Consider the following 19,488-nt stretch of genomic DNA (forward strand, 5'->3'; position numbering starts at 1 on the left):
GTGCCAATTTCTCGGTTGCTCTTTGGTGAGTTGGTCTTCCAAGAAACAAAGTTGTGTGTCTCTCTCGTCCACCGAAGTAGAGTATGTGGCGGCCGGTAGTTGTTGTGCACAACTCTTATGGATGAGGCAAACTTTAAAGGATTACGGTGTCATTTGTGACAAAGTGCCTCTTTGGTGTGACAATGAAAGTGCAATCAAGATTTCTCTCTCCCCGGTGCAACACTTCAAGACGAAGCATATTGAGATCCGGTATCACTTCATCCGGGATCATATTAGGCGAGGAGAGATCGAGCTCAACTATGTCAACACTCTTGATAACCTTGCAGACATATTCACAAAGCCCTTGGATGAAGCAAGATTTCGCGATTTAAGGCATGAGCTAAATATCATTGATTTGAGCAATGTTGCTTGAACCCGTGCACACCCCACCATACTCAACTTGTTATCTTGTTTAGGTGTAGGCATGGACATATGGGGAGTGTTGTTCTCTTAATGAACTCTCCATCCCCCATTATGCATAAATTGATCAACTCTTTCACATTAGCCATTTTGATGGCACTTGTGCTTCAAAGACGAGTTTTGGTCATGGGCCCAAGGATAATTCTTCGCGATGCCATACCAATTGACTCAAACATAGGTGGCTCCGGCCACCGCCCTCTCCTTGGAGAGGTTCTCGTGGTTGGTCCTTGTTGTCTCTTTCTTTCTTTCTTTCTCCATGCTGAGCGTGTTCGTGCGGCGTCTCGTTCGCTTGTCGTTCTTTTTCTCGCTTTGCCCTCTTTTTCTTTTCTTTGTTCTTGCATCGTTTTGATCTCATGGTACTACCACGGCCATCCATGGTACTACCGCTTGTGGAGTGCGCGGTACTTCCGCACCCAGCGCGGCAGTAATTTTTTACTGCCACCTGGGGGAGCGGTACTACCGCTTTGGTGCGGCACTTCCGCCCGAGCGGTACTACCGCGCTGCCGAGGGCACGTGGGGATAAGACTCGGGCAGGGGGAGTTCCAACTCCCCCATACCCATTCGTCTATCTCTCTCCCCACTGCCTCTCTCTCTCCTGCTCAAGAACGGCGCCGGAGAGCCTCACCGGATCTCCGTGCCCGGCTGCTCTCCTCGGATTCCAACCGGTGGGATCGTTCCCCACCACTTCCTCTTGCCATGGATCAAGGTCTCTCCCCAAATCCCTCTCCTTTTTGTTCGTGCTTTCGTTTCTAGGTTTTGGGGAGATGCATATTGATTCTTGAGATTTTAGGACAAATCTTTGCAAGAGTAGGATGTAGGAGAGTAGTGATGCGTAGAAAGTGTACTTGATACGTTGTCCTGTGGTAGATTTAATCAACCATAGTACCGCCTCGTTGTCGTGGTTATTCTCAGATTCATCTGTTCGGATCTGATTCCGTGCGGTACTACCGCCTAGGAGGTGCGGTACTACCGCTCCTCAGGCGCGGTACTACCGCACGGGCCGCGGTACTAAGGCTCTATTGCCGCTCCGAGCCCCGGTACTACCATGCCACCGCGTGGTACTACCGCGACTAGGAGCGGCACTATTTTTTTAGTACTACGCGACCAGGCCGTACTACCGCTGTTGTCAAATCTTCCTCATGGCACTTATCATATGCATTTTCTGCTAGTTTCTTGTGTTTTGTTGTGGTCTTTGGTTTGACCCGTCTCGCTTCTCGTGTGTTGTTGTGCTTTGTGTGTGTCTCAGGTGGTGGCTCCGGTGTCCCTACTCGTCGTTCCAATCCAAGCCGAGACACAGGTTCCAAGCATCTGCGCAACCAAGAGGATGTTCGCGAGGGCTCCAATGCCCCCAAGCGCAATGTCAAGACCACTGCTAGCAAGGTCAAGGAACCAACAAGGGACATGGATGAGATTCCCCTTGCTGAGTTTGTCCCTCTCAGGAAGATCAACCCCTATGCGCATCCGCACGCAAACTTCAGAGGGAATGAACTGTTTTGGACCAAGCAGCAGAATCTCATTTACTTGGATGTGATCAAGGCCAAGCAGAATCTGTATGTGGATGTGCACTGGATTGACATGCATCACATGAGGGAGGAGAAGCATCGTCACTACTTTGGTGAGGCCTTGGACCTTATTGAGCAGTTTGCCATTGAGGATGTGATCTCTTTTCATCTGGACTATGACCCCGAGCTGGTGGCCCAGTTCTTTGCCTCGGTCCACTTCCACTCTGGGAGGATCGGAGGATGACCTGGATGACCAATGGACTCCAGTTGAGTGCTACTTGGAAGGAGTTCATGGAGTTGCTCAGAGTGCCAGATGAGGGATTCCACACACCGGTTGGTGTTCGCCCTCATGCCAACGCTAAGTCAGCTAACAAGGACAAGCTTATGTTGTTCTATGTTGAGAAGAAACTAGCCAGTGGCAAGTCGACATGGGTGCTCAACCCGTTCCTTGACATCATGCACCGGGTCTTCCGCCACTCCCTCTTTCCTCGCATTGTGGACAAGGACAAGGTGCATGCCTATCTTGTGGACATGTTGCTCATTTGTGAGGAGGCCCGAGTTTCTCAGACTCAACCACTTGATGTCTCACATATCATGTGGTGTGAGCTTCGGTTCGCGGTATTCACCCGCAAGGTACCCATCTATGGTCCTTATTTGTTCCTCCTGATATCGAAGACTTGGGAGAAGTTCTATCCCACGAAGGAGTTTTTGGCCCCTGACTGGATCCGTCATGACTCCATCAGACTCCGCATCAAGCCCCAGTGGGCTAACACTACTACTCGTGCCGAGGCTGAGGCTGCTAAGAAGGCAGCTACTGAGGAGGAGATTGAGGAGGAGAGTGCGGCTGAGGACAGCTCTGCGGGATATGCACCTCCCTCCACTGAGCCCTCATGGGCGAAGAAGCTGAAGGCCAAGATGAAGGCCTTGTTATGCATGCAGGCCAAGGGGCAGTATCGGACTCACGTGGCCTCCAAGGAGAGTCGCCGCCGCGACAAGAAGAACATGAGGGTGTTTGGAGAGGATGTTTCTGGCGGCTTTGAGGAGCACATCACTCCAGAGGCTGAGTGGATGGCAAAACAAGGCTACAGGTGGACTGATTCTAAGGAGGAGCACATTCCCGCGGCCGAGTCTGACGAGAAGCGTGCGAGCGACTACTCCGCTTGAGCCACCACTTGTGTTGTAGGTGTCCTCTCTGCCTTTTTGGCGTCTCGATGCCAAAGGGGGAGAGAGTTTAGGGCTTTGCCATGTCGTGTTTGCTTCGCTTGCGTTTGGTTTGTTGAACCGTGTTTGCTTTGGTTTGGTTTGAGTTTATTTGAGCGTGTGAGACTTATCTATCATATGGTGTAAGACATATGCACTCTATCTATCGCGAGCTTATGATATTGTGCTACTTAGTTCATGCTCTTATCTACTATCATGCTTAGTGTTAGCATTATTATTGCAAGTTATGCCATGTCTATAAAATATAGGGGGAGTGTTGATCCTAGTATGTGTGTTGTGTAGTCCAAAGCACTCATCTAACTAGCACACATCTAGGGGGAGCCCGTCTATATTTTAGAGATGTATGGATTGCTCATGTTCTATTCTTTCTCCCTTGTGCAAATCCCGTATTGTCATCAATCCACCAAAAAAGGGGAGATTGTAAGGGCATACTTATCCCTAAGGTGTTTTGGTGATTGATGACAATACATTTGCGGACTAATCGTGTGTCTCGAGTATTTCAGATAATTCATGACTAGGCACGAGACGGTTAGGAGCCCCTCGAAGATTATTGAAGATGGCAGTTTTCTATGTTCCTTTTTCGGTGGATTTGAGTCGTAGGAAAGCCGTACTATTAAGAGGGGTCCGCTTTGGAAAGGTTTGGGTGGAATCGTCACGTACACGTTTACTCCTCTTTGCACCACCTTTCCTTTAGCACCTTGGAGCATCTTTCGTTTCTTCTTGTCTGTGCCAAAAAGAAGTCTTCCTTTCTATTGTTGTTCTGAGGCTTGCGGTAGTACTGCTCTTGAGAGCGGTAGTACCGCAGGCCCCTGTGGTAGTACCGCATGCCTTTGCGGTAGTACCGCAGGTGGTCACGGTAGTACCGCTCCTTGGGAGCCGTAGTACCGCGAGCCCCAGTCCGGCACAGCAGGAGTAGTGGAAGTAGGAGCGGATGTAATTTTTTACATCCGCTCCCCGCACGGTAGTACCGCGTGCCTTCAGCGGCAGTACCGTGTTGGACTTTTTTCACTGTTTTGTTATCAGCGATACTAGCCACAGACGTTTATCTGTCCACGGCCTTCCCAGGCTGGTCCAACCCTGCCTTGCGGTAGTACCGCAAGGTTGTGTGGTAATCCCATACGGCCTTGCGGTAGTACCGCTTGGCAGGCGTAGTAGTACCGCTTATCACGGGCTGGTCAAGTGGATAACGGTTGGATTTCTCTCTCCACTATATAAGGGGTATCTTCTTCTCCGAGTTGACCACCTCTTCCAACCCTAAGCTCCATTGTTGCTCCAAGCTCCATTTTCGCCCGATCTCTCTCCCTAGCCAATCAAACTTGTTGATTTTGTTTTTCAAATTTTGAACAATTTTTAACTTGGGAATATTTTAAAATCCCCTGACATTTTTAAAAGGAGTGCACACTTTTAACATATGTACCAATTTTAAATTCTAGAAAGTGTTTAAATTCTGTAAATATTTTGTAAAATTCAGGATCATTTGTAAGTTCGTCAATAATTTGGTAAATTCATGACATTTCTTAGTTCAGGAACATTTCAAAAATTCACAACAATTTTGATATTCATGGTTTTTTTTAAAAAGAACCTTTGCTTTTATTACCATTGAACTATTTTATAAATCTTATAGTAGCCGTGTTTTGGGGTGAAAACAACCCAAAACCGGTGAAAATCTGAAATCACGCTAGTGCAGCGGCAACCGACTAAAAAACCTAGAATAAAAGCCCGAACCAAATCGGACCAAATTGCTAACTGGGCTGAGTACAGGTGCCTGTTTGGTCAGTTTCTAGCGTGTTACGCGTGGAACAACGTCAGGGTTATGTCTCGCTCTTTACGAGAAAGAAGCTCGTCTCGCCTCTAGGGCGAGCGCCGAGCGAAAGCGGGCATTCCCATATACATGTTCTGCTTGAGTTCTCTGAGCGGTTTGGGAAGCTTCTATGGACCGGTTCAGATCGGTTTTAGAAGCTTCAGTTTTTGTTTCTTCTTCTTTTCTATTGTTTCTATGTGTTTTATCGGGTTTTTTATTTGTACTTTTTTGTTTTATGTGTCTTTTAATTTTTTATTTTATCTTCATTTTTCAAATACATTTGGACCTTTTTCATATACGCGTCGAAACATTTTTCATATAGAGGTTTAACATTTTTTTTCTAAATTGTGCATCATTTTTTCTAAATGTTACAAATATATTTTATAATCCATGATTTTCTTAGAGTATAAAGCATTTTTTACATTGTATAAATAATTTCTAAAATATCACAAACATTGTTTTGAAACACGTGAATGTTTTTTAAAACATGTCAATTTCAAAAAAACAATACTGGGACATCTTTTTCATTGCGTAAACAACTTTTTAGAAATGCCAGGAACATATTTTTTGGAACATTTGACATTTTCTAATATGTCACGATCATTTTTTCGAGGTTATAGTCAATATTGCAATCCTTTATCTTATGCTAGTTGTCCTTTTTAGACTGTTTCTACTACTTGGTTTTTACAACAACAATGCTTTGTATAATTTTTGACATTTTGCCAAAAAACATTTTTCTACACAGGAGCATATGCTCCGGAGAGCCAAATTAGATTTCTGATACTACTTCCACAAGATTTGTCAGATAGTTTTTCATGTTCATAAATATTTTTGAGTTCATGATTTTGTTTTTCAAATTTTGAACACTTTTCAACTTGGGAATATTTTAAAATCCCCTGACATTTTTAAAAAGAGTGCACACTTTTAGCATATGTACCAATTTTAAATTCTAGAAAGTGTTTAAATTCTGTAAATATTTTGTAAAATTCAGGATCATTTGTAAGTTCGTCAATAATTTGGTAAATTCATGACATTTCTTAGTTCAGGAACATTTCAAAAATTCACAACAATTTTGATATTCATGGTTTTTTTTTAAAAAGAACTTTTGCTTTTATTACCATTGAACTATTTTATAAATCTTATAGTAGCCGTGTCTTGGGGTGAAAACAACCCAAAACCGGTGAAAATCTGAAATCACGCTAGTGCAGCGGCAACCGACTAAAAAACCTAGAATAAAAGCCCGAACCAAATCGGACCAAATTGCTAACTGGGCTGAGTACAGGTGCCTGTTTGGTCAGTTTCTAGCGTGTTACGGGTGGAACAACGTCAGGGTTATGTCTCGCTCTTTACGAGAAAGAAGCTCGTCTCGCCTCTAGGGCGAGCGCCGAGCGAAAGCGGGCATTCCCATATACATGTTCTGCTTGAGTTCTCTGAGCGGTTTGGGAAGCTTCTATGGACCGGTTCAGATCGGTTTTAGAAGCTTCAGTTTTTGTTTCTTCTTGTTTTCTATTGTTTCTATGTGTTTTATCTGGTTTTTTATTTGTACTTTTTTGTTTTATGTGTCTTTTAATTTTTTATTTTATCTTCATTTTTCAAATACATTTGGACCTTTTTCATATACGCGTCGAAACATTTTTCATATAGAGGTTTAACATTTTTTTCCTAAATTGTGCATCATTTTTTCTAAATGTTACAAATATATTTTATAATCCATGATTTTCTTAGAGTATAAATCATTTTTTACATTGTATAAATAATTTCTAAAATATCACAAACATTGTTTTGAAACACGTGAATGTTTTTTAAAACATGTCAATTTCAAAAAAACAATACTGGGACATCTTTTTCATTGCGTAAACAACTTTTTAGAAATGCCAAGAACATATTTTTTGGAACATTTGTCATTTTCTAATATGTCACGATCATTTTTTCGAGGTTATAGTCAATATTGCAATCCTTTATCTTATGCTAGTTGTCCTTTTTAGACTGTTTCTACTACTTGGTTTTTACAACAACAATGCTTTGTATAATTTTTGACATTTTGCCAAAAAACATTTTTCTACACAGGAGCATATGCTCCGGAGAGCCAAATTAGATTTCTGATACTACTTCCACAAGATTTGTCAGATAGTTTTTCATGTTCATAAATTTTTTTGAGTTCATGATTTTGTTTTTCAAATTTTGAACACTTTTCAACTTGGGAATATTTTAAAATCCCCTGACATTTTTAAAAAGAGTGCACACTTTTAGCATATGTACCAATTTTAAATTCTAGAAAGTGTTTAAATTCTGTAAATATTTTGTAAAATTCAGGATCATTTGTAAGTTCGTCAATAATTTGGTAAATTCATGACATTTCTTAGTTCAGGAACATTTCAAAAATTCACAACAATTTTGATATTCATGGTTTTTTTAAAAAAGAACTTTTGCTTTTATTACCATTGAACTATTTTATAAATCTTATAGTAGCCGTGTTTTGGGGTGAAAACAACCCAAAACCGGTGAAAATCTGAAATCACAGCTGTTGATACGCTAGTGCAGTGGCAACCGACTAAAAAACCTAGAATAAAAGCCCGAACCAAATCGGACCAAATTGCTAACTGGGCTGAGTACAGGTGCCTATTTGGTCAGTTTCTAGCGTGTTACGCGTGGAACAACGTCGGGGTTATGTCTCGCTCTTTACGAGAAAGAAGCTCGTCTCGCCTCTAGGGCGCACCGAGCGAAAGCGGGCATTCCCATATACATGTTCTGCTTGAGTTCTCTGAGCGGTTTGGGAAGCTTCTATGGACCGGTTCAGATCGGTTTTAGAAGCTTCAGTTTTTGTTTCTTCTTCTTTTCTATTGTTTCTATGTGTTTTATCGGGTTTTTTATTTGTACTTTTTTGTTTTATGTGTCTTTTAATTTTTTATTTTATCTTCATTTTTCAAATACATTTGGACCTTTTTCATATACGCATCGAAACATTTTTCATATAGAGGTTTAACATTTTTTTCCTAAATTATGCATCATTTTTTCTAAATGTTACAAATATATTTTATAATCCATGATTTTATTAGAGTATAAAGCATTTTTTACATTGTATAAATAATTTCTAAAATATCACAAACATTGTTTTGAAACACGTGAATGTTTTTTAAAACATGTCAATTTCAAAAAAACAATACTGGGACATCTTTTTCATTGCGTAAACAACTTTTTAGAAATGCCAGGAACATATTTTTTGGAACATTTGACATTTTCTAATATGTCACGATCATTTTTTCGATGTTATAAAATAATGTGATTATTTAACTTACATTGTAAACATATTTTAAAACTTTCATGAACCATTTTCTTTTTTGAAAATTGTGAACATTTTATAAATGCCACGCATATTTTAAGTGGTGCAAATATTTCAAAAAAATGCGAACAATTTTTCTACACTGTATGAATATTTCAAATGCATGATCAGCACTTTTCAAAAAAATTGGAATATATGTATTCAGAATATATTTTTGAAATATAATAAACAGCGAATCAACCTGTGGTTGAGTTGGTTAGGTGGACAGTGGTATGCACAACCCACCAGGGTTCAAATCCTGGTGCTCGCATTATTCCTGGATTTATTTCAGGATTTCCGGCGATGCGTTTTCAGTGGGAGGAGACGTTTCCGTCAACGACGAGGCGCCTACGGTGACTTCGTAAATATCAAGATGATATGCCGGCTCAGTCTCTCGAAGGTGCTCATAGGGACAGGGTGTGCGTGTGTATGTTCATAGGGGTGAGTGTATGCACGTGTATATGAGCGCTTGTGTCTGTACTGATGCTCAAAAAATAATATAATAAACAAAAGTAGAAGAAAGAAAGAAAGAGAACAAACGAATGAAAAGAAAAACAGTACGAAACAAAGGCCAATACTGGCCCGACGAAACGGCGCGTGTCGGCACGACTGACGAGCGAGGTAGACGAGTAGGTGGGCCGTTTTGTACTCCGGCCCGATCGAGCGTGAGGAAGAAGGGGAGGAACGGCCGTAGGGCTGCGGCGAGGAAAGCGAGAGGGCATGGCGTCGGCGATCCGCTCCGCCGCCGTCTTCCGTTCCTCCTCCGCTCCAGCACGGGGTCTCCTGCGCGCGCGCTTGAGGAGGAGCGGCGCTGCCTGGCCCGGCCCCTCTCCGGAAGCCCTTCTCGCCTCTTCAGCTCAGATTCCGGCGGCCGCGCGTCGTCCTACAAGGTAAGGCGGCTTCCCTGCTCCTCCTTTTCTCCGTCATGTGTAGACCCCCATCGTGCGCTTGCTCCAATCCACCAGCAGTGGCGGATCTAGGATTTTGAAACATCGTCTGGGGTATCTTCTGCAGGAAGGTTTTTTTTTTTTTTTTGCCTACGATCTTCCACTACTAATTTGACGTATGTAGGAAGAAATGGCACTGAAGAATTGCCATTCAAGAAATAGTTGCTTTGCATCATACTACAATTTTGATTCCAACTCCTAGTTCCAGTTTACTGTACCGTTACAAAAATCACAAATGATAAGTCACGGGCTGCACCATTGATCATAAGTCAAACTCATGTGACTCCAGTTATTCATACTCCGTAGCATTTTCCTGATGACCAGACAGTTCCTCATGTTTATCTTCTTAATGACAACAAATATGGCATGCAATCAACCAGAATTTAGAAAAGGTCAACCTACCACACACATGACAAATCTGGATGGTTGCAGCACACCGCCGGTTGCCGAGTAGAACTGCACGCTGGGTGGTGCCAGCGTGCCGCTGTTGCGTCGGCCGGATGGGGCGGGTACCAGGTGGCTCCTGGCCTCCTGGGAACGGACTATGGCACTGGATCGACCGAGCTCCGCCGCTCTGCCGCTACGGTGAGTTGCAGGCGAGGTGGCGAGTAGCTGAGTAGGGATGGGGGAATCAGGGGACGGGAACAGGTGCGGCTGTGCGCACTAGGTCGGGATAATGCTTCCTGGGCTTTTTTATATTTTCCTCAGGGCTTTTCTTCTATGGTATGAAGGCCATCACAAAATCCCCCTGTCCACCCTCTGGATCCGCAGCTTTGCACTAACAGCAGCCAATAAACTTGAAGTAATGGTAAGATAATATTAGAAATATTCATGACAGTTTTAAAATATTTTTACACTTTTCAGACCATTCCTTTTCCACTGTCATGAACATTGATAAGATAATATTAGAAATTACCAGCTAATAAACTTGAAGTAAAAGAATAGGTAGTAGTCAGTGAAGAGTAGAAGATGAGAGGTCCATACCTTGGTAAGCCTATGTAGCATATTGTTTCTGTAGTAAATAGCTAACATGAGACCGCAGAGGCGCAGACACGCCAAGGAACTGAATGCAGGTCATGGGCTATTTTCTTCTCCCAGATTTTTTGTGCTTCTTGTGCTCTGTTGTCCTTCTCAAGTGCATGCACTAATTGCTTGTATGTTCTGATGGTATTTCCTTGCCCTTTGCTCAACATCCATTTTATTACCTAGGTGTGTGGTTGGCAGAAATTCAATTCATACTGTATAAAAGATAAATCCAATAAAAATAATTTAATTATAATCTGCAATACTTGGACAATTCTATGCCATTGTTCCTCCTTTTCAAGAGCTACAATTGCTTGCTTTAATGAGGCGAGTGGAAAGTCCTGCTCAAAGGCGATCCATGCATCAAGGGTGCTGTAAATAGCTTCTTTTGAATCTTCAAGATCAAGAAGCTGCAATTTAGAGATAACAGTAGTTAATTAATTTGTTCCAGTGAGCAGCAGTGGCTAACTGCCAGCAATAAATAAAATCTGTAGTTAGGTTTCAAGAAGCACATCTGATCCATACTGTGTTCTCTACATAAATAAAGGCTGCAATTTGTGTACTGAGGTGAATCCTAAATTTCCTACTCTAGCCCAAAGTGCTGTGTACCTAGTACTGCATACTAAGCTGCATATGATAAATCATTCCGTCGTTGAAACCAAGATATGTTTGGTAAGACCTACTTACTTGTAAACAATTAAGCATATTGCAATGAATAAGCTACTAAAAGTTTTTAGGGACAACAGTTGCTAGTTGACTACATAGTGCAAGCTCATTACTTGCCTTGAAGGTGCAAGAGAACTTTTATAGTTCATATTTGGTAAATAACAAGTGAAATTGCACACTTACTAGCGGATCCAAACCTTCTTCTTTCGGTGTCCCCTAGCTTTTTGAATCAGGGTCAGATCATTATCTCTTTGTTGTGCCTCTACCACTTATCTAGTTGTATTTTAGCATTTTTTTCTCGATATAATGCCACTGAGAAGCTGAGTACAGGTTATATATATCATGTTAGTGACGTAATAAATTCCATTTCTCCTCAGCATCCCTGCAAGTTAACCTGGGCCGCAAAAAGCATATGGAGAGTCAGCTTGCGTACCTGAGAAGGATGCTCGTGACTGGAGAGAGATGAGGGAAATACTTGAAGCATCGGCGCAGCGCAATGAAAAGTAAGGAACTAATTCTTTTGTGAGAATTTTTTTTATTTGACACTATCTTAAAATCTGCTTCCTTATTTGACACAGGAAAAAAAAATCTTCCCTATTTGACACAAATTCTAAATTTTATTCCCTATATGACATTTCCGTTCATTTTGAGCCTAAATGGCACCTGAAAAGACTCTTTTGCCCCTCATGTGGTATGTGTGTGGGGGGCAATAGCGCACACATGCAACACCAGTGCGAGGGCAGGAGCACACACGCAGCAACACATACACATGCACCAACACACACGCACGTGCACACACACACACACACACACAACAACAACAACATGCATGCGCACGTGCGCACACACACACGCACACACATGCACGCGCGCACGCGCACAGCAACACACACGCACGTAGCACACACACGCAGCAGCAACACACACGCACGTAGCACACACACACGCAGCAGCAACACACACGCAGGCAGCACATAGGCACGCAACAGCACACACACACACGCGCGCACGTACCCACGCAGTAGCAAAGACACACGCAGCAGCACACATGCACACACACATGCAGCAGCAGCACACATGTGCGCGTGCACCCACACACGCAACAGCACACACGTGTGCACACACATACCGCATGAGGGGCAAAAATCGTCTTTTCAGGTGCCATTTAGGCTCAAAATGGACGGAAGTGTCGTATAGGGAATAAAATTTAGGACTAGTGTCAAATAGAGAAGAAAAACTTTTCCAGTGTCAAATAAGGAACCAGATTGTAAGACAGTGTCAAATAAGGAATTTTCTCTTCTTTTGTCCTGCAGATCTTCCTTTTCTTCCGTATGAACAAATGAACTATGCTAAACATGGTTCCTTTTAACCTGCAGGTGCAAGCGACAGGACAAGGTCGTAAACTGTGCTGCCGCCGCTATGTTCCTTGCGTTGTTCGCAGGCCACGTGTTCAAATAGGTTGTGATTGCCTTGGCCCATGCCTTGTTTGCCTTCTCCCTGCACTCTGCGCTTTATGCATTTGAACTATGTGTCTCGACAGTTAGAGGCAAGGCACTTCTATATGGTTAAACTTTTGGGTCCTCTCTTGGTGTTGCGTGAAGTATTTTGTTAGCACAGCTCACATCAGAATTTCACCCACTCATGCATGAGAATGCCGATTCTTATGAGTATGAAGTATGACTGTTTCGTATAGCTATGTCGTAACACCGATGGCTACAAGGCCGAGGCATTTTCGCTCTCCCTCACTTTTTCTTAAGGGAAAGCCACTGTGACGGATTATATTACTTTGGGGCATAATGGATACATTATTCACTATTACATCAAATACATCATTCACTATTACATCGATCAAGAAATAGGTTCATCCATATTCAAGCAGATGCTATATGAGCCACCGTATTAGCTTCTCTGGGACAAGGGCTAACGGTCACAAGCTGAAGTTGCAACAAAGACTCCGTGAACCGAAAGTGGTCTTCTCAGCTTGAGCTTACATGAGCTCGAGCGAACCGTAAAATAAAATAAAAATGGCTTTTTTTAGCAAACATTGACAAATGTTTTGATTGCTTGCAAAATTTCATCATGAATGACATTTGTGGACGACGTTGCAAAAAGATGCTAGTTTTTTTTCTTCCTTTTTTAGTTTTACTGTTCATCCAAGCTTATATGAGCTTGAGCTCAAACTAACCGCTTCCTGAACTGACGGTGCCGCAATAAGTCCAATACAGTTCCCTCCATGTTGCATGACCTCGACCACTTCCAATATTCGACCAAGATCGTGTTGCATCACATTTGTCCCGCTAAAATCTACTCTACTTGGCATGGTGTGCTCGGGTTTCAGCAGTTGTAATATCGTCAACAAACAGAATCTCTCAATTGCTACGTGACACAAAATGACCCTGAGCATCTCATCCACAAAACCAGAGGCAGCGGCGACATGGAGTTGTTACACCAATAGGCATCAAGACACAAACATCAGTGCGCGATGGCACGAGGCCATACATTAACATCTTCGCAATGATCTTGCTTGAACCTACAATGCCAAAGCACGGAGGCGTCACCTGAAGGAGAAGGGGGAGAGAGGGGGTGACAAGCCCCAAAACACCACCTCATTCCGGTGCTTCCATAGGTGCCAGCAGCAGAGCAGGATGAAAGGTGTTCGGCGAGGCTTGGCCGACGGTGTCGGCGACGTCGAGAAGATGGAGAGCCCCAACCGAGGTGTCGCTGACGTCGAGATGCAAGCGTTGCCAGAAAGGAGATGAGAGAGTGGCAACCGAAAACCAAATGATCTAAGGGGGCGGTACGAATTGGCCTACATCATCGGCGGCGTTAACGATGGTCTTTCGGAGAAGCACTGTCACCGCTGTAGATGTGTGCCAGGGAGAGCAGCCAAGCAAACAACTTGCCTATAGACGACGTCCGGGAAGACCAGATCACAGCGGTGAATGAGGCTTGCACTTTGTTGACGTGAGAGAGATTGTACAACTGGGTTGTAAATAGAGAGTCCCAAGTGTCGCGAGAAAGAGTGGGTGGTCGCCGATATGGACCGTCGAAAACATACATTGTCTTGATCGGCAAAGAGTGCACGATACGGGGTTGCCCGTCCCTGATTGAGGTGAGACGAGGCACGAGGATTGAGTGGAGGCCATGCACCACGACCTGCAAGACCAAGGCTTCAGACGCAGTGGTGTGCGTGAATAACAAGGGTACGAAGACTAAAGAGGCCCATACGACATGCAATGATCATGGTAAAAGGAGGTCATCCGCGTGTCTCCCACCTCCTCCCACGAGAGGATGTGATAAGCCATCACAAGGCAGGCGATGCCCTGCCAGTGATCGCCAGCTTGGGAGCAGGCACTGATAGAGAAAAATGAGAATCCGTCCAGCTCGTTCCAAGCCCAGTGTGCCCATCTCGACTCAAACTGGGAGTAAAGTCGATGAAACAATTTGAGAAGAAGGCACTTGTTTTGGCAGGCTAGGTCCTTTTACGTTGGGGCCTCCCTCCTCCTTAGGCCTTGTACAATAGGAGATGTTTAGAGAAATAAACCAGGCTTTTTTTAAGCACCAGTGCTTACTCGTACAGGATAGACGCTTAACTAAGCGCCTCTCCTGTAGAAATAGGCACCGGTGCTTCAGAAAAATCCGAATTATTTTTCTAAACATCTCTCTAAGCACCTCCCATTGTACAAGGCCTTAGGGCGGTAGACGCCCTCCCAGGCAACAAGGCATTGTGTGTCGGAAGCAGCTTCAACCACGTCTCGAAGAAATTCCGAAGCAGCGCGTCGAGCGCCTTAATCACAAACGGTGGCAACATCATAGCGGCCATGGTGTAGGTGAGGAGGGCGTCCAGAACCGCAGTGATGAGAACAAAAAGGACGTCGTGCGAGAGCAGCCACGCCCCTCTCGCGACTTCTAAGGCTCGTTTTTTTGGTTGGTGGGCTTTGTTGTGGTAAAAAATTTATAAACTATTATGAAAATCGACATACAAAATAGTGAAACGTTAGCCGGCTAAACATGGAAAAAAATGCAAGAAGTAGAAATACCATGTAAGCCATGGAATGCCAAAGGAAGCATCATTGCTGGTGTGGTGTATGCTTGCACGCATATGTTAGGCCACGTGCCAGTGCCACACGTTCCTACAGTCCAAGCCCAAGTCCAAGCAAGTCGACTCACTGCACACGGCACGGGCACGGAGAGGCAGCCACGCAAAAACCGCGACCGAGCCAGCCTGAGGCCTGAGCCGAACCTCCACTCCAGGCCGCCGCCGCTGCTGCTTCCGGTTCGCCACCACTCGCTCGGTCGCTCCGCTCGCCGCACCCGCACTGCAGTCTGCATCCCCCTTCCCTTCCCCATGGCCGCCTCGCCTTCCCTCCACGCCCCCCGCCTCCTCCACCTGCTCCCGAACCCCGCCCCGACTCTCGGCAGGCCCCGGCGGCGGCGCCTCGCGACGGCGCCGGCGTCGGCTGTGCCGCCGTCGAGGAACGGGAGCTCGGCGGGGACGGACTGGTGCCCCGTGCCCCCGGAGCAGCGGCCCGTGAACGAGTACGAGGCGCTGGCCGCGTCGCTGCCCTTCTCCTGGGCGGCGGGGGACCTGCGCCTCTACTGCTCCCGCCTCGCCTTCACGGGGGCCGCCTTCGCGCTCTTCGTCGGCCTCCCCGTCGCCGCCTTCGGCGGCCGCGGGGGCGCCGGCGGCGACGCCCTGCACCTCGCGCTCGGGGCCACCGGCTCCGGCATCCTCGCCGTCACGCTCGCCGTCGTAAGGATGTACCTCGGCTGGGCCTACGTCGGGAACCGCCTGCTCAGCGCCACCGTCGAGTGTGAGCCACCCGCCCGATTTTATATATTCCCCTCTGATCGGCCGGTTTGTAGTGTCTCTGTGCCTGAATTATGTGCGTGATTCCTCGCAGATGAGGAGACGGGATGGTACGACGGGCAGGTGAGATGATACTCATGATCACTCGTTTCTGTGATCTGGTTTTTATTCTGTTAATAACATGCTGACCTGACGACCCTCGGATGCTATGATTGTTCAAGAGCAACTGGCTTTTAGTGAAGTATAATCAGCGGGATGTAAGGGGTTTGAATTGGGGAAGCCACTGGCGGCGCTGAATATAATATAAGTAGCGTGACGCCACCAAAATATCACTGGTTAAGTAATAAGTATATAATTAGCATCACACCATCAAAAGACCACTGAGTAATTGACCGAGATAGCATCACACCACCAAAATATCATTCACAATAGCCGTTCGCTTGCTTATAAGTTATAACTCTGTACCTGAAGTTACTGATGTTCAATATGCACCTAGTGCTGAAGTGTTACCTTCGCTTCTGTATGTTTTTTTGCATGTTTATAATAGAAGCCTTGCATGATGAACTTTGTTGGCAAGACTGGTATAGAAATTCAAAGATGGCATAGCATGGACATTTTCATTGGACGCCAATTATTCAATCATCTCTGAAGCATATACACTTCCGTTTCAGTTTGTTATACCAATTCATCATTTGTATTGATTCATACACTTGATGCACTTTTCTGCTCCAGTTCTAAGGAGGAACAACTTAGTAAGGAAACCCAATTAACTCTTTATTATACCTTGCACATAAGCTGTGATGTAAACAGTAAACATGAGGGAACTTATTTCGCCCTTGTAGTATTGACACATTCCTCGGATGCCATTAAAACTGGGCTTTTTATTTACTCTAGATAGGTCAAGTTACCCCCTTCACTGATTTCATTATTGATGATGTAAGGGATTTGAACTAGAGAAGCGGCAGTCAGCACCCAATATAATATAAGTAGCATCACACCACCAAAGTATGAAGCTGGATAAGTAATAAAAGTAGCATCATTCCACCAAAAGATCACTGAATAAGAGGCATAAGTAGCATTGCGCCACCAAAAGATCACTAAATAAGAGACGCAAGTAGCATCACACCACCTAAAGATCACCGAGCAAGTGACACAAGTAGCATCACGCCACCAAAAGATCATTCACACTACTTGTTTAATTCCTTATAAGTTACTATAACTGTGTGCCTGAAATTACTGATGTATTCAGTATAACTCTGCCTGAAACTGCTGATGTATTCAGCATAACTCTGTGCCTGAAATTACTGATGTACTACTGAAGTGTTTGTATGCTTATGTATTTTTGTAACTGAAGCCTCGCATAATGGACTTTGTTGCCAACAGTGATATGAAATTCAAAGATGATATACCAAAAGCACATGTTCACAGGATCCAATTAATTAATCATCTCTGAAGAGTACACATTAACTTATAAATGGAGTTTCAGTTATGTTGGTTATGACGGTGCTTCACTTGTTTTGATTCATACACTTCATGCATTTTATGCTGCAACTCTAGCGCGGAGCAATTTAGTAAAGAAACCCAGCTAGCTTTAACAGAAGTTATGATGTAAACATGACGACTTATTTCGCCCGTGTAGTATTTAACCCATTCAGCCGATGCTATTAAAACAGGGCTATTCTTTTTTAGTCTAGATGGGTTAGGTTGCCCCCTTCACTGATTTCATTCTTGATGATGTTGCAGATATTATGCTGACTAGATTAATTTATGCATGGAGATATGAGAAAATAGTGTACATATTCAGCACCAGGCATTGGAATTAGCTGTGGCATCCTGACTCTGTTTCTTACTCTTGGCAGATATGGGTTAAAACCCCAGAAGTTCTAGCTCGTGATCGTCTTCTCGGATCATTTTCTGTAAGTTGACATCATACATGTTAACCTCTGACATCCTAGTCCACTTTGGTCTGATCGGTTATGTTAACTGTCAAAGTGCTTCTTTTCTGTTGAGATACCTGTCAAGAAGCTAGGGAAATGAATATTGAATGGTGTATGCACATGGCATGAGCTGTGTAATTATTGACAAGAATATACTCGTATAAAGAACCGATTGCCTGGATCTACCTTTTATGGGCGTTATCTGGACCAGTCTGTTTCTAAAATGATGCACACTATTAAACTGCCATGTTCCTATAAAAAAAAGTAGTATTAAACTGTGATAGGCGTGGGCCACTGGGAGCTACTAAATCATGCATTAGGAATCTTTCTGTAGGACTTTGTTTGGTGTAACAGGCTACGCATTATAGCTTTACGAGACTAAGCAATAAGAAACAGTTGGTCTTTACATCATCTCAAGTCTTCTCCCTGATGATGCTGTCTATTTCCAGTATCCCATCTCATTCAAGCGGCGCCGTGCTGGCCACCTTCTGTGTAACGCTGACCCCTTCGTGAACCAAGTTTCATGATATTAGTCATACTTGCATTGCATGGTCATGCTGTAAAAGGGGGGAAAAACTAATATGGTAGCACATGCTGCTTCTTCAGGTGAAGCCGGTGCTGAACAGAGTGAAGTTCACCCTGGTGGGCCTGGCGGTGTCGCTGACCCTCTGCATCCTCCTCTACGCCAACACCGAGAAGCCGAGGGAGCCGCTGGAGAACCCCGCCGGCGGGAGGGCCATCCCCGGGGTGTACAGCGACGCCGCCGCGAGGTCGTTCGAGCCCGACGCCTTCTGCGGGGAGCCCAACCTCGGCGGCGACCAGTCGTAACTTTCGGCGGTGGTTCTGGTGGAAGGCGATGACAGGATCATCTATCTCATAGCATCCATCCTGTTCATCAGGGTGAAGTGGTGTAAATATCTAGCCGTACATAGCGATAGTCCATACGAAAAATGAAATCCCTTGTATAGTTGTATGTAGCTGTTGGTCCTGTGTATCTTGGTCCGGTTTGGCTGGCGGGGACGTGACAGGCGAGGTGACGGCGACGCCGTTGGGTCATCCGCCAGCGCCAGGAATGTCGTTGACGCGGTTGGGAGCGTTCGCGTCTTGTGTGGCGGGCGTGCTGGCCGCCGAAACCGGGCGGAAGCTGCCTGCCTGAGAAAACGATGCGTCTCCGTCCCACTTGCTGAGAACGTATCTCTCTCGGCGGGCGCTTTTCCGGATCGAATCCAGGGAGGAGTCCATTCCGGAGCTCGGCGTTTCCTCAGGCCGGCAACTCTTCGCCGCCACAGGACCTGGAATTTTTGTCAGAAAAGACCACCTACACATTTATATTGCCAGAAAAGACCGCACCCAAACCGTATTGGCAAAAAAGACCACATGCACTGTGGCGGCAGGTCCGGCAGCCGACACGTGGCACCTGCCGCCACAGCAGCTGGCGGCAGGACCTGCCGCCACAGCCGACGGCGGCAGCTTGCATGTAACAGGTTTTTCGCCTCTACAGTGATACATAACAGAACGGAGATGGCATGTGAGCCATGCCGTCAAAGAAGGTGGCGGCAGCTCATTTTACTGCGCTAGTTAGCCGCTCGTTGGTTGTTAGTAATTACCAAGATAGTAGCGTTGATTGGCAAGAGTGCGTTGAACGTGGGCCGAGACTGCATGGTGGAGTAGGGTCAGGTCGTTGGCTTAATTGCGAGATTTTTCAGCGCAGAGTGATTGGTTTAATTCTTGCCCAGCCCATGTATTTTCCTCGTGCCGCTAAGTGCTAGGCGCAGAGTACCTTCTCAATGAGATGCTGCGTCG

At 45.0% G+C, this 19,488-nt stretch overlaps 1 protein-coding gene and 1 long non-coding RNA gene across 2 annotated transcripts; both read left to right on the top strand.

Annotated features, from left to right (window-relative positions):
• The first annotated feature begins 8,941 nt into the window (after positions 1-8,941).
• LOC119288908 lies at positions 8,942-12,630 on the top strand. Its single transcript, XR_005141345.1, has 3 exons — positions 8,942-9,192; positions 11,316-11,441; positions 12,315-12,630. It is a non-coding gene; the product is annotated as an uncharacterized LOC119288908 (long non-coding RNA).
• A 2,515-nt stretch (positions 12,631-15,145) lies between these two features.
• Positions 15,146-18,679, top strand: LOC119288917 (uncharacterized protein ycf36-like). The gene is made up of 4 exons (XM_037568397.1): positions 15,146-15,752; positions 15,843-15,871; positions 17,608-17,664; positions 18,292-18,679. Exons 1-4 carry the CDS (start codon positions 15,287-15,289, stop codon positions 18,511-18,513), a joined length of 774 nt encoding a protein of 257 aa, XP_037424294.1. The 5' UTR covers positions 15,146-15,286; the 3' UTR covers positions 18,514-18,679.
• The last annotated feature ends 809 nt before the right edge of the window (positions 18,680-19,488 follow it).

This window comes from Triticum dicoccoides, chromosome 1A (genome assembly GCF_002162155.2).
Source record: "Triticum dicoccoides isolate Atlit2015 ecotype Zavitan chromosome 1A, WEW_v2.0, whole genome shotgun sequence".
NCBI classification, from domain to species: Eukaryota; Viridiplantae; Streptophyta; class Magnoliopsida; order Poales; family Poaceae; genus Triticum; species Triticum dicoccoides.

What these genes read in the sequence shown, in the direction of transcription:
- LOC119288917 (XM_037568397.1), top strand. Translation starts at nt 15,287, where the DNA reads ATGGCCGCCTCGCCTTCCCTCCACGCCCCCCGCCTCCTCCACCTGCTC. An exon ending in CGGGATGGTACGACGGGCAG is followed by an intron (nt 15,872 to 17,607) that starts GTGAGATGATAC and finishes TACTCTTGGCAG; the next exon opens with ATATGGGTTAAAACCCCAGA. An exon ending in GTCTTCTCGGATCATTTTCT is followed by an intron (nt 17,665 to 18,291) that starts GTAAGTTGACAT and finishes CTGCTTCTTCAG; the next exon opens with GTGAAGCCGGTGCTGAACAG.